The 14,484-nt window shown below is 48.3% G+C and overlaps 1 protein-coding gene across 4 annotated transcripts in view; it reads left to right on the top strand.

Annotated features, from left to right (window-relative positions):
• The window catches only part of Lac (septate junction protein lachesin), a 78,722-nt gene that overhangs the window by 26,132 nt on the left and 38,106 nt on the right, over positions 1–14,484 (top strand). Inside the window, exon 1 of one of the 4 annotated variants that reach the window (XM_065429432.2) lies at positions 4,326–4,560. The exons of the other annotated variants lie outside the window; for them this stretch is intronic. Coding sequence (XP_065285504.2) covers positions 4,518–4,560 — 43 coding nt within the window. The 5' untranslated portion in view covers positions 4,326–4,517. Of the gene's footprint in view, positions 1–4,325; positions 4,561–14,484 lie in introns of those variants that run through there. 4 annotated transcript variants of the gene reach the window in all.

Raw genomic sequence — 14,484 nt, 5'->3', positions numbered from 1 at the left:
TATAGGTCTGTAGCTGTTAGGAATAAGTTTATCACCTGATTTAAACACCGGTATTACCTTGGCCGTCAGCCAGTCTTTTGGTACTGAGCTCTGTTTAAGCTATGCATTAAAATAATGTATAGGAATTCAGAAGTTAGTTCGGAGTAGCGTCGAGAAAAGTTGTTAGGCAATCCATCGGCTCCAGGCGATTTTTTTACGTCAATATCAAGCAACATAGAAAGAATTCCTTCGCGACTAATTGAAACGTTAGGAATTGATTCAGATGCAGATGGCGCATATTACTTATCATGGACGCTGAGAACTGAAGCTCGAGTGAAATCTTTATAAAATGTGGCATTTAATTCATTGACGATATCATTAAGATAAGAATTTACGTTGTTGTTTATTCTTTGCTGCTTAACACTTCGATTAGTCGGACAGGAAACTCAAAAACTTGTCTGGGGAGTTTTTTAAGAATGTAATCATAGTCTGATTAGGAAACTTGTCACGGGCGTTACGTAGTTTGATGAGTAAAGCACCCCTTAAAGAGAGTAATTCGGTATTCTGAGCTAGCTTAGTTGCGTTTTCGCTTTATTCTACGTTTGAGATGAATGATTTCACGAGTGATCCATGGATTATGACGTTTAGTTTTCTTTTATGCGAAGCATATTACGAGGGCTCAACCCAGCTCCTCAGGCGCGGCGGTGACCATGAAATCACGTGACACCGTGACGTCACGACAGAGGAGAAGTGGCTTTGGCTCAACTCTTGCAAGACGGGCTGGGTGGGAATCGAACCAGGGTCTCCGGAGTGTGGGACGGAGACGCTACCACTGAGCCACGAGTACAACGCTTCAAAGCGGTACAAAAGCGCCTCTAGTGAATGCGGTGTTGCCTTAGAAACGCGCTGTTTCTAAGGCGTGCGTCTCTTGCTCAGGCGCACATTTCGTTGCCGCGCCGAACGCTGCTTTGCTCGACGCTCACCGCGTCCAATGCGGGGCGCGTAGTCGCTGCCCTGTAGCCCATTGTCTTACACCCCTTGGCGGGTCGACGGGAACGCTGTCGCGTTCCACTCTTGAAGGCGAAGAAGTAATGCATGAGTTGTTTCTTCGTCTAGCCGAACCAAATATAGCCAAGCAACAGCAGTTCACCAGGCTAAACAGTGGTTCAACAACTAAAATAAAGGCTAGTATGCTTCGCATCCTGGGCTTAACCTTACCTAAGCCACAGCCATTTTTTTTACGCGTCGATATGAATTTATCAATACAATACTTAACAACAGAGTCAAACTCGTCCCAGAGAAGCGTGACGTCATCATCACCTTTGAATTCATCGTTCATGCTTTGAATTCGTTCATGCTTGAGTATTGCCTTGTTGAATCCCTTTCTTGTTCATTTATAAACGGGTAGATACACTACCTATTTCAAGAGAAATTAGAGACAGAGATTAACTATACTCCATTGGGCGGACCTCGTGAAAGTTGGGTTGATTCGCCATGGACTGTAACTAAGAAATGCAAAGTGTGCCCGGTGTACTTCAACTCCATTCTCTGTTTTATCGCTCTTACCCTTTGCCCCAGTCTAGGAGCAGAATGGCATTAATACTCAGAATTTATTACATTTGTATAATTTTGTTACATAGTGTGAAATAAAATTTTTTGGCGATAGCATTGTCGGTAATTCAATTAATATTTTCAGTAGTTGACCTTATACAGTCACACTGCTTAAGCCACGGGTTTGCGGCAGTGTCGAAGCTGGACGTTGGTGAATACTTGTGTGTTCAAGAGGGCATCGACTGATGGCGCTACACCTGGTGAACGTTTTCGTACGAAGACGAATATGAAGCAACACTCGAAAGATACATTTGCCACTGTAACTCCTAAATGAAACACTGTGTGAAGGGCACGCTTCGCTGTGCGCACAAGAATGGGTAGCTGTCTACAACGTGCTTTAGCGGAACCCCAAGGTTTTGGGCCTCCAGACTCACGTGCCCTGAGCAGAAACGCGACGTAGAGGCCTCCGTTGCGCGTTATCCTGACGGACGTGGGGCACCGTATAAGTGCCTCGTAGTCGCTAACTGTCTGCCACGCGTGCGTAACTCGGAGCATGCTTTTTTAGTGTTGTTTTAGAGGTGTGAATCCGGCATTGGCGGGTGGCAAGGCCGGAAGTGCTCTCGTCTTGCCGCAGTGACGGTCAAGGCGCGAGCCCGCGCGGGTAAAGCCCCTCAATTTTCCAAAAGTAGCGCCATTCTTAGATCTTTCCGCCACCCCGCTCACCCAGACGCTTCCTCCTCCACTCCTCCTATCGCCCCAGCCTCCTCCGCTCCCCCATTGGCCAATCTGTGTCACGTGAAAGCGGGCCCCGCGCTTTTGTATATTTTTTTCTTTCCGGCGCAGAGCAGGCGCCGCGCTTTTGTATATCTTTTCTTTCCAGCGCGCTGCGACCCCCAATCTTGGGCCTGCGACCCCCATTTTTGGGCCTCCGCGACGAAGTACGGCAGGCGGTTTGAAGGAGCGCGGTAGTTTGTGTTAGGGCCGAGTGCTTAATTGCGATGCCGTGCTGCTGCGCCTACGGTTGCCACAACAGACCCAGTGACGGCAAAAAGCTTTTTGTTTTACCATCCGCCGGGCGCAACGCAAAACGAAGAAAAGTGTGGATTCACAAGATCGGGCGGGCTGACTTCGAGCAAGTGGCAAAGAACGCGCGGCTTTGTTAAGTGACACGGCTCCTCCAACCTCTTCTTTTGACGCCCGTGTCAAAACGGGCCCGTGTCCAGTGCATTGGGGGTGCGTTAAAGAACCCCAGCTGCAAAAAAAATTAATCCAGAGCCCCCATTATGGCGTGCCTTATGAGATCGTGGTGTTGGGATGTAAAACCCAAGAATCAACTTTTCTTCTGTCTTGTGTGCCTTGACAGTTCCAGTTAACGCAACACTGCTTCCTTGTGAAAACTTACAACGCAAAAGAATACAGACGCACGTAGTATACAGAGATAAAATTAGCACTTCAACAAAAGTGTTGCTGGTGCCAATGAGGGAGGGGGATAATTATTTTCTGAACCTCTTTCCAGTTGTCCCATCAAGTTCCTTCTTTCTTTTCTATCAAATTCTAACCATTTGCACTGTAATAAATAAATAACGATTTCATATGCTGGTAAGTTGTTAAAATTATCTATACCGCCTATGTGTGAAAACGTTGCTCATGGCCACCACAACCTGTGCATGAGCTACGTACATCTGTAAAAGGCGCGGAACAGAAACGGCCCTGCTGCCAGGCATTGCTGACCGCAGACAGTCGGAATCTCTCACGCGCCGGCCGAACAAAAGCATCCTGCAGGTACGTAAATTAACCTACGAAACCACGTGCACATACTTTCGCGCTGTCAAAACCTGAAACTCTGGTAATTACTCGCGTGTCTGAGCACACCGCTTTACGCCTTAAATACGCCTTGAATAATGGTGCTTTTCTCTATTTCTTCCGCAAATCCGACACGACATTCTTAAGGCCAGTTACCGACTGACAAAGCAAGATCTAGATTGAAAAAACTGCTCCGCAGGTCTCGAACGAACTTTTCCGCGGATTTCCTCCCGTAGCGTGTTAGCCGTCGTCTGCTACGGCAGGCCCACTGCCGGCGGCGCCACCGTCGAGGCCGCGCCGAGCGGAGGAGGAGGGAAGTGAATGGCGCTACTTTGGGAGATTGAGGGGCTTTACGCGCGGGTGTAAGACAGCGACGACGGCGGGCGAGGCTCACACTGCCCGTTTCCCACGAAAGACCCTGTCGGAAGCACTCCGAGTACGAAAGCATGTAACTCTGCCTGCGCTCCTCGGCTGTGAGCAGATGTTTTTCACGACATCGCTTCCAGACGGCGCCACCCGTCTCTCCGCCGTGCCGAACAGGTGGCAACTCAAATGCCCAAAAGGTTCTGCAGCCGGCTCTCCTTCGCCGCTTTCCGGCTGCCTTATTCTACGTGCAGCTACGCGCTCTCTCTCCTACGCGGACCATCCCCTAGGACTCACGCACTCACGTCGCATTTCTTTCCTCGCCCTGTACGCCTCACTCTCTATTTTCTTCCTCATCGTATGGTTTTGCGAACGCTCTTCCTCAGAGACTCTTTCCCACCCTTCCCCACGGTGTCGCAGCGCCCGAAGCCGCTTTCCATACCCGCTGCGGCCGCTCACACGTCACGTGACTCACAGGTACAAGAGTCACGTGATCAGTTCGATCTTGTTTGTCATGTGTTTGCATTCGTGCCCTCAGTTTCGCCTTCCTTTCCCTCATGAGAGAGAACGAGAGGCTGGGAGGAAACTCGAACGCCCAGCGTATACGCGAGTGAGAGAGAGAGAGAACGCTTCGCCGGTGAGTCGGCTTCCAACACAACGACGACGCGCCGCCACCCCGCGACTAGCGCACGAACACAGCCGCATCAACGGCCGTTTGCCGCTTCTGCCAGTGCCCCAGCGGCGCCTGCTACCTACTGTCGAACGTCGCTTGCTCTTCACAAGCTAGGACGTGACACGAACGGAACTGAATTTTGTGTGCCATGGCTCAAGTCATCCTCTTCCTCGCTGCGCTGGTGTCTTTAGGTGAGTTAGGGTACTTTGCCAGCAGAAACGCCGAACGGCCTGCGTGGCCATTGTGCTCTTCGAACGGCCGCGGCCAGGAGAGAATTCGGTTTTCGCGGCAGGAAGGAGCGGGCCTTTCCTTTCTTTCTCCCCTTCCCTCACGTTTCAGAAGCGTGTGTGAGTCCCCCGGCTTGTGTTTGTCAGGCTGGAACGAAGACGGGACTATGTATGGCCGGAGCGCGACAAAGAAGCCAGGAGCTTCTCGGACAAAATCCTTCGCGATCTTCGGGCGTAGCGCACGCTGAATAGTTTGGAATGCGCGCCTTATGAGCGTTGTGCGCGCCACCTCTGGACATTTCGAAATTGTCTACGATCCGCTCGTTCCAGTCTCGTGTCGGTGTTTCGTCGACACCGTGTGTGCTGTCGTGTTGTCTGTGAGCCACCGGTTTGCGTAACCTGCCCGTTCGGTGATACGACGTGTCCAGATACGCACGCACGATGCAGACGGGTTAGTCTGTCGACAGCAAGTTAGAATCGTGCGGGGAACGTTTGCATGGGGCCTACATTTTCGTGTCTCGCTTCCTGTCTCGAGCGCGTGGCAAGCCAGCAGCCGTAGGCAACGCCTTGTTTACCTGGAATGTTTGGCACCGTTTTGGAAATGTTCCCGCGGTCAAACCGGCTTGTTGCTGTAGTACTGTCTACCTAACCACTCTGCATATGTTTAACTACGGGAATTCTGAAGGGGTGTAACCAACTTTAGGCGTAATCGTGTCGCATGTACCTTTGCCCATTTAGTTAAATTCGCCAGGTAAAAGCCGCGAAGGCTGACCAACACCTCAGCTCGCTGGAAAAGTTGCATCGTGGTTGCAACCTCTCGTTGTCTCTCGGTATGTGGATGGCTTCTTGAGAGATTTGTAATACATTATATTTAATGTGGAAACTTTCAGCTAGCAGTGTCATGGTTTCTAGCACTATCCGGCGTATTTTAGATCGGGACTTCTTTGTATTTCGAGCCGACGGTGATTCCGCGTTATTTACGTCAGAACACGCCTGTAGGTCGACTGCAAAAGAGTGCACTAGAAAACAGGTCGACCAAGGTGTCATATTGAAAGGAAGCTAAACATTTACCACTAGACCTTGCTGCAACTACGAGAGCTACTACTACCAACTACTGCAACTACTAAGTTTCGGTACTCAAGCTAATCCACGTGCTCAACGCGGCATTTCTACGGCCTCATTCGTCACCGTGGCTACTGCTAGTGTGAATGCCCTGTAGGTTGCAACAATGTGTGCGCCATTGTTTGCTGTTCTCGCTTAAGTGTTCAAGCTGCAGCTGCTTTTCTTGTCTTTTTCACCTCTTATGGTTTGGGCATTCGCCATAAGTAATCAGTGTACATATGCTTGCAAGTGCGTAGCGCCGCTCCTCTCTGAAAAAATAACTGAATTTAAATGTTTGCAAACGGCAATAATTCAAGCTGCATTCTGCAAGAGCACCCGCTCAAGGTGCTACTGACACACGTTCTCTAAGTTAAAAGTGACGACTATTGTGACCATCTTACTACTTACGGTTCTTTACATGTGGCATTTGATTTCTTTCATTAGCGTTAATATGACCTGAATAACGCGGTGATAATTGCAAGAGGCCAATCTATCAAGGAAGCATAATAATAAAATCCTAGAACCAATAAAGTTTTCAGAGATATGATTGCTTTCTGAAAAACGGGAAGCAACTGTGAAGCTAGAAAAACTACAGCACCGTTTATTTGTGCTTCGCGAACACTGAAAACCGCCAAGAGCACGTTAAATAATTTTCTTTCGCTAATACTGAAACACGCTTTAAAGGTACACAACAGAGAAACAGTGGATCAGTTTAGATAGCTAAAGTATTCATGAAGAACTCTAGATTTGTTGATTTATTTGTAATTGGTTGATCATTAAAAAATAGTTCATGGTCAGTGAAAGGTTCGTTTTGTAAATTTCCCGCCTAAAAAGCATCGTCAATACCTCGGTGTGACGTCACGGATCGCAAAGTACTTATTCTTATTTCGGCCGTTGTACATAATTTTTTTTTTAACTGTGTAAGTTCACTCTTAGGCTCTTTTAGAATGTAGTATAGCCACCAGCCGTGGTTGCTTAGTGGCTATGGTATGGCGCTGCTAAGCACGACGTCGCGGGATCGAATCCGGCCACGGTGGCCGCATTTCTGTGGGGGCGAAATGCGAAAACACCAGTGTACTTAGATTTAGGTGCGCCTTAAAGAACCTCAGGTGGTCAAAATTTTCGGCGTTTCCCGCTACGACGTGCCTCACAGTCAGATCGTGGTTTTGGCACGTAAAACCCCGTAATTTACTAAATTTTACATAGTCTAGCCCGTTTCTGCCGATAAAAAGAAATTTACTAGGCCCGCGCAAGGAAGGAATAAAGGAAAAAGTGGAGAAAGAAAGGCAGGGAGGTTAACCAGCTTAGTTTAACCGGTTTGCTACCCCTACACATGAGAGCGGGATGAGGGGGATGGAAGATGGGGAGAAGAGATAGAGAGAGCACATAACACGGCACACACATCGTTAGTTACAGTCCGTCACTCTTGCGCGGTACGTGACATCACTGTCACAGCCGCTTGTCCAAGCCCGTCTCCTTCATAAACCGTAGTCCCTTCGTCAGCTTCAGCTGCGACGTCTTCTGTCGGCGATATGTGAAAATAGTTGCAACTGACAATGGTCTATTGTCAAGGTGCGCTAGAGCGGACGCCAGGGAAATGAAGACGCCGATAAAGCCGCTCGGGCAGCTCTTGAAGACACACAGGAAGAGGCCATACCACTTTCACGGTCCGACGCAGTCAGCAGACTTCGAGTGCTTGCACGGGAGATCACGCTCTCTCGATGGTGCACACCAAGCAGCCAGACCAACCGGAGCAATCGTCAGTACGACTTGCCCTCCTTGATGCATCTCTGTATGCCAACTGGACACCGCCGAAGTGAGGCCATCCTGCTTTATCGCTTATGGCTAGGGGTGGCCTTCACGAAATCTTACTCATTTCGCATTGGAATGGCCGACAACGCTCTCTGCAATGCCTGTCTTCGTGAGGAGACGCTGGAACACATTCTGTGCGACTGTCCTGAATATAATGTTCAGAGACAGGCCCGCGCAAACGGCATCAAAATGGCCATACGGCTTTCGTTTTCGCGTGTTTTCTGGCTTACCCCAACATCTCCAGGTAGCAGGGAAATTTTTTTTTAATGGTATGGAAGGGTAATTTACCAATACAACCAATACAGCTTGAATAATTTTTCTCTTTAGCGTCCCTTTTAATGACTTCGAATGGTGTTGTCAAGGCATGTGTTTCGGTTAAGATTTTGAAGAAACTGTGTTTCAGATTCCTCTGTGTTCATAATATTTTTCGCGGTCGCGTAAAGTCGAGAAGGAATATGTACTACGGATAATCTTTGAAGTACTCGCCTAACTCCGCAGCCATGGAAACTTACCATTTTTCTGTGTCATAGATCTAAATATCCCTATATTTGCTTAGCAGTCGAGTCATATACTTAACAGGGCTTCCGCACAGGACAAGCTGATTCTGAACTGAAACTGGTAACACATCGCGCGCGTTGTGTTGTTTTCCGTCTTTTTCTTTGAGTTCTGTGCGAAGACTCTCGATAAAATTGCGAGTCAATATCGCGTTGTTCCACAATATGACGTGCCGTTCAGCGAGAGCTTGCTTTTGCGTTTACTTTCTGTGCATGCTCTGTGATATTAATCGCAAAAAGAATGTTATGTACGTGATTCCAGGCCGGAAAGTGCGCAGCTTTATTTCGCTGTGGAAGCGGCCGCGTGTGTTTTCCATCCAGCTGTTTCCGCCGGCATGAATTCCTTTGCGTTGTTTCACGCAGAGCATTCGAGGCTGTACACATGCTACGGCTGACGTAGAGGTTGAAAGTCTGCAATAGTACCATGGCTTTTTTTCTGATGCAGGTTCCTGCACCTCTCGATTGCCTTCTGTCTTTTATTCCTCCGTATGCGCGAGCCGACTCTTTGCCAGCTTTTAGTGTTATTTCGCGTTTTGGCGCCGGCCTTGGTGTCTCAGTGACTAACCCCTTGATTGGCGTCGGCATGCTACATGTCGTTTCAGCGTGAACACAAAATATACGTGTGGGTATGTTCCGTACGCGCCAGAACCGGGTATAGCCCGACCGACACGGTCCTAGTGCTAAGCAACGAGCACCTCATATGAGTGATTGCGCATGTGTCATGAAAAATTCAAAGCCTCTACTGCAGGCACGCAAGCTATGTCAGCGTTCAATGCAATGTATACAATATGGGGGAGGTACTCATTGAATTCCCCAGCGCACCGCAGTCGCTCGTATACTTACTTATCGCTATAAATGTCAAACCGTAGTTAGGCTCTTTCTTTTTTAACCAAAGCAGGCTTGCTAGGGCTCTAACAGTCATTGTAATGTAAGTAATAAGATATTGGACACTGTGGTCCCGCGTATAGATAAGAATGCCAAAGCAAGCAGAACTCACGTGGCGTATTCGCTTGCTTGTACAAGCCATATGTTTAGTTGACATCGCAACAACATGACCTTCGCTGCAGGCCGCGTGGAGCTGATTTGGATATGTTTCAGCAGAAGTCAAAACAAGCCTGGCAGCCCGTATCCCCTAGCTTTATACTATACATGAGCGATAACTTTCCCAGCATAGCACAGCGGGGAGCAGCGTCTATACATGGTCGAGCGCCTGCATTATGTTTTATCCATCGCTGATCACAGACAGAACCAAGACGATAACGTTGGCATGTATGGAGATGCATTTGAGCGCATCGGGATCGCACTGACGCCAAGTTTCATGATTCGAAATTAACTCAGAATGCGTGCTAACCTTGGAAGAAAGCGCGCCTAACAAAGTTGTCTAGGCAACTGCTAAGGATATCTCGCTGCTGGTCGTATTTAGACACTCAATGCGACAGTGTTCTACAGAAGCTTCTGTTATGCTGCATTGTGGGCACTAAGATGGTGCCCGTCTAGTGTGCGTTCTACCTTGAGGTTTATAGCAAAGCAGAGGGTCAATGCCGTGCATTGAAACCTACTTCGCACGATCAAGCCATGTCGTCCGGCATAACTTGTATACCAGGTCCCAAATGAGACCGTTAGCATCGATGGCGAGAAGGCAGCAGGTGCCAATGTGGGTCTAAGTATGTGCCTCAGCATCCAGTTTATCTGCTACTTTACTACCTAACATAATAATATGGCTCGAAATGCACTGTAAAAAATATAACAGCTACAATGCCGAACGAGTTCAACCTTTTAGTAATTTCATTAGATCGTCAGGAACAGCGACATTGAAAACAATAGTGCGTTCGTGTCTCCAGGACTGCTTCGGAGTCAGTGAAAATGACCAATTTGCTGCTGTATGCACGCTGGGCAAAAAAGTTTGAAGAATGCCTCATAATTCTGCTACTGTACATGACGTTTCACTGACAACCGATAACGAGGTCGCGGATATGACTCCGCGACCCAACAAGATTTATATATATATATATATGCATAAGGTATATCGGTAACATGGTCCACCCTCAGAGCGCCTTTTCTGCATCGTACCCGTTGTGTGGAGTAAGTAGGCATGACGAATGCAGACATCTCTGCAGACCGATGCACGCGATAGAGTCGCCCGCGGATCGGCCGGCAGCTGGATAGCGATGATGAATCACTCTTCCGACGCCTTGTTTCTCGCCCTTGTACCAGAACCATTCGTAGGCTAGCGGAAATGTTTTCGTCTAATTCGCGCGGGGGCAAGCCAGCGTGTGTGGGGCAATCCTGATCTCCAGTTGCACGTGCTCGATGGCCGTGAGGAAGTTTACTCAACAGTTATAATTCAGGCACGTTTGCAGTTGCGGCGAATCATCTGTCAGCGGGCGCCTGTAACACGGTGATAGTTTGCTGACTAAGCGGGGTGCATGGCCGCAATAATCTTTCAATATAGTGCCCAGCAGCGGCGGTCGCTTTTGTTCCGCACTCAGACAAAATTTAATAAATCGCGTAAAACCCACACCGGACCTGGCAAAACTGACGGAAAATGATGTTCGAAACCTTCAGCATTTTCTTTCTTTATTTTTAATTTCCGGTAAACGCGACCGTCGCCACTAATTGCTTCACCCTTACGGCAAATCATTTTTATTTATAATACATATAAATAATATTAAGGTATGGGTAACATTTCAAGTGACCTGAGGTGTCGATTCATATCTTAGAAGCAGCAGCAGCCCTCCCTTGAACTTATGTGTGGGGAGGAGAGCAACCTGACAGGGACCACCGTATCAGGCTCTCTTTCCATCATCACCTTCTGCCGTCTCTCCATCTTTTCGCAGTGGGTTATTTTTTAGCGTTCCCTCTGCAATCGCACCGCTGCGCCGTTTCGGTCCAGTAAACCATGGTTTTTTGGCTTACGTACATGGCGACAAAATAAGTAATCGTCTATCAAAATTACTCGCGTTCTGAGCGCCAGTTCATTACGACTTTCTGCTGCCTCTGCGCGAATATTTTTTTTTTTATATGATAGCGCCCATGTCACATCTGTATAGCGCATGCAGCTCTGAAGCTGTCATTCTGCACGTACAGGCTCCGACAGAAGTGGTATACTCCACGCAGCGGGAGCCGGAGCAACCGGCAAACTGCATCGCAACGCTATCTACAGGCAGCATCTCGGATTGAGACAGCCAATGGGTGCCCTTTATTATCTGTAGGCATGTCGCTTGGCTCGTGTCAATGTTTCGTGCTTCAGCTCACCAAAATGCCGAGCGATGCCGCTGCAGTAGCAATCTGCGTGGAGTATACCACTTTTGTCGGCGCCTGTATATACATTGTATTGTACATAAAACTAATAAACGATACTATGCAGCTTCACGTGCATTTAGTTCACAAATCTTTCAAAGTGGATGTTCAGCAGCCATGTCGCTCCGCCAGAGTGCTCAACTTTCTAGTTTATACAGGTGCATCTAGCCTCACAATTTCCTTGATGTGCGCGAAATATGCAGACGCAAAGATTAAATGCAGTCCTGTCTGTGCCTCTCTCGAAACATTTCACGAATGTGTCCTGGTTGTATGGATAAATTATGTGCCGCAATATATTTATGGCTGACGACACGCGTCATCGGCCGTCCTGCGACAGCAAATAGCTAAGCGTGCGACAGGAGATCGACAGTTCCAACGGGACGAGCGACAGCTTCAAGAAAATTTGTAACGAGTTCTAAGGAGCTACAAAATTCGTACGGTGCACCATTAATGCTAACAATTTAAAGGCCACCCTGACACAGGCCTGTGAACCCCGTTGAGACTTCTAGCAGCCTTCCTAACAGCGTTGCTTTTCGTCGGACAGCACGAAACTGCATCATTCGGTCACCGTTGTGTTGTGCGTGCTCGCAGAAGCGAACGCGTTGGCGTAGCTGTAGAGGAGGCATAAGTCAATAACCCTCAGTATATACCCATATATACGCACGCGCTCTGAGATCTCGCTTGTAGCCACAGGTCGTGACTTCGCTCGCCAGTCTGCTTTCTCTTTCCTTTATCTTTTTTTTTGTGTGTTTTTGTTTCGCCGGGGAAGGGAGGTAATGAGCCCAGCTAGCGCGGATGGCAGCGCGACGGGAGGAAGCGTTGGAGACCGTTGTTAGTGCGGCGATTGCGCGCGCTCCCGCTTTGTGCGGCGGGCGCGTTGCGAGGCGACCGGGCTGTCTCGGTGAATGATTGGTCACGTGTTCGTGTCGCTTTCCCGCGTGCGTCGATCTCTATGGGAAATTACGAGGGTAGGCAGCAGAGGTTTAAGGCCGTGGGATAGTATACTACGCCGTACCTCGCCTTGGCATAACCAACAAAAAGGATAACACCAAACAACAAACTGCAGCCTGGGAATTCAAAACAAAAAAAAAGAAGAAAGCCCCGCGGCGACAGCGAGGGAGACAAAGTATTTTAATAATATAGAAAAGCTGCCGAACGTGACGTCACCAGCATGCGGCAGGGCGTACTTAGCCGTACCTCGGGGACTTGCTGAAAGACCGTAACATGACCCTTTCTTCGCAGACGAGAAAAAAGTGAGTACTCGCGGGGCAAGTTGTCGGTGTAGTATTTTGCTGACAGTATACAGTATAGTGTTGAAGCGGCGGATAAGTGAAATTGTTTACTCCTTTTCCGCACAACCATAGTTAACTGGCTCGAGCGCTGCTGCTAGAAGTGCCGTTGCTGATATTGCTCTTGCGTCGAAAGGTGTACCATGGGGCACTGTTCCGCCTCTCTAGCTTGCGAGCAGCTTGGAGTGGGCCGTCTTATCGCGCAATTTAGGAGGTTTGTTTTGGCTCTCTTCTCATCGTCGCCTCCGCTGAGTACCGTACCATTAGAAAAAAGTTGCTTTGATGCCTTCGGGGCTCTTCATTTTAGCATGTAGGAGCTCATCACCAAGTCAGTGCCCTGAAGCATCCCTGTTTTGGTCAATGTTAGTTTAGAACATAGCGAGGTGAAGCTGTCCTTTGCTTTTATTGGCCATTTTAAATTAGATATCGGGTTATGTTACCGACCATGGCATTTATGTTAGATGAAAGTTCATTCATCACAAGTATCCGTTCACAAGTATCCGTTCGCTATTTGGCTATGTGATCTTCGCGTATTGTCAAACGCGCACAATCTATACTTATTTTCCTCTATGAACATTTACTAAAATATCCACTTCTCTGTCTTTTGGACGTCGTTATAATACGTTTAAAAGTGCGTACGTCTCGTAGGAGAGGTCCTAATCGCATGAGGGCCGAACGCCCATGTTGTTGTTGTTATTGTTGCCTAAAAATATGTCGTTTATTAGCAGTCTCTTCTTTGTCGATCTTTTCTCGCACCTGCATGCAGCAACCCCAGATAGTTGCCTTGGAAAGTCAACTCTGTACTGGAACAAGCGTAATGAAGATCAAACTTTTTATTTGCAGATCTCTCGCATGTGATAAAGTTCCCAGTAATTAGTAAGGGTAAATACTTGCTAGGTTTCATTGTGAGTGAGTGAGTGAGTGAGTGAGTGAGTGAGTGAGTGAGTGAGTGAGTGAGTGAGTGAGTGAGTGAGTGAGTGAGTGAGTGAATGAGTGAGTGAGTGAGTGAGTGAGTGAGTGAGTGAGTGAGTGAGTGAGTGAGTGAGTGAAGGGGTGAGTGAGTGAGTGAGTGAATAAACTTTTATTTGGTCCAGCAAAACGCGATAAAACGCGCACCCTGCTAATCCCACGACGGGACTGACAGATCTAGTCTGCCGGCCCGATCGCGGGCGCGCTGGACGGCCAGGATTTGGTCCTCAAAGACGGGACTTCGCAGGAGCGCGTCCCAGTCTTCCTTGGTGAACTTCGGGCCCAGCGACCCGCACTCCCAGAGCATATGAGGCAAAGTAGCAACCTCACCACAGCCACACAAGAACAAGTCGGATAAATCTCAGAATATATGCTGTTTAGGGATGCCGGATTCGGGTAAGAGTTCGTTTGCAGGAGTCTGAGTGTGACCGCCAGCGGCCTGCTTAGCTTGGAGTGAGGCGGCGGGAAAACCCTTCTCTCTAAGTAAAAGAATTTAGTAATAAGGTTTCGTTGTGAGAACATTGCTAACATTTCGCAGAAGTCGCGGAACAGCAGCGAAGCTTGGCTCGACGACGCGGAGTGGCCCATCATCGTTTAGTTGGCCGACCCTGTGTTGGCTGACCCTCTGTTGAGAAAAAGAATAAATACTAGTGCGGGATAGAAGAAAAAAGTCGCAGCTTCGCCCGAAAAGTGAAGCATCGATTGCAATAGCAAATTAGCACACAGCTATGCGAAGTAAGGATAGTAGTTTTATTTTCCATATTGTAAACATTCGCTTACTAAGTGAATTGACAAGCATGGTGTAACCCGCGCAGAAGCCAATATGAATACATCTCGCTCGATGATCGCGCACACTCGCTGTC

The sequence above is a fragment of the Dermacentor albipictus genome, chromosome 4 (genome assembly GCF_038994185.2).
Source record: "Dermacentor albipictus isolate Rhodes 1998 colony chromosome 4, USDA_Dalb.pri_finalv2, whole genome shotgun sequence".
In the NCBI taxonomy this organism is placed as follows: domain Eukaryota; kingdom Metazoa; phylum Arthropoda; class Arachnida; order Ixodida; family Ixodidae; genus Dermacentor; species Dermacentor albipictus.
The sequence above is the reverse complement of the archived record's forward strand: the minus strand, read 5'-3'. Positions and strand labels throughout refer to the sequence as shown.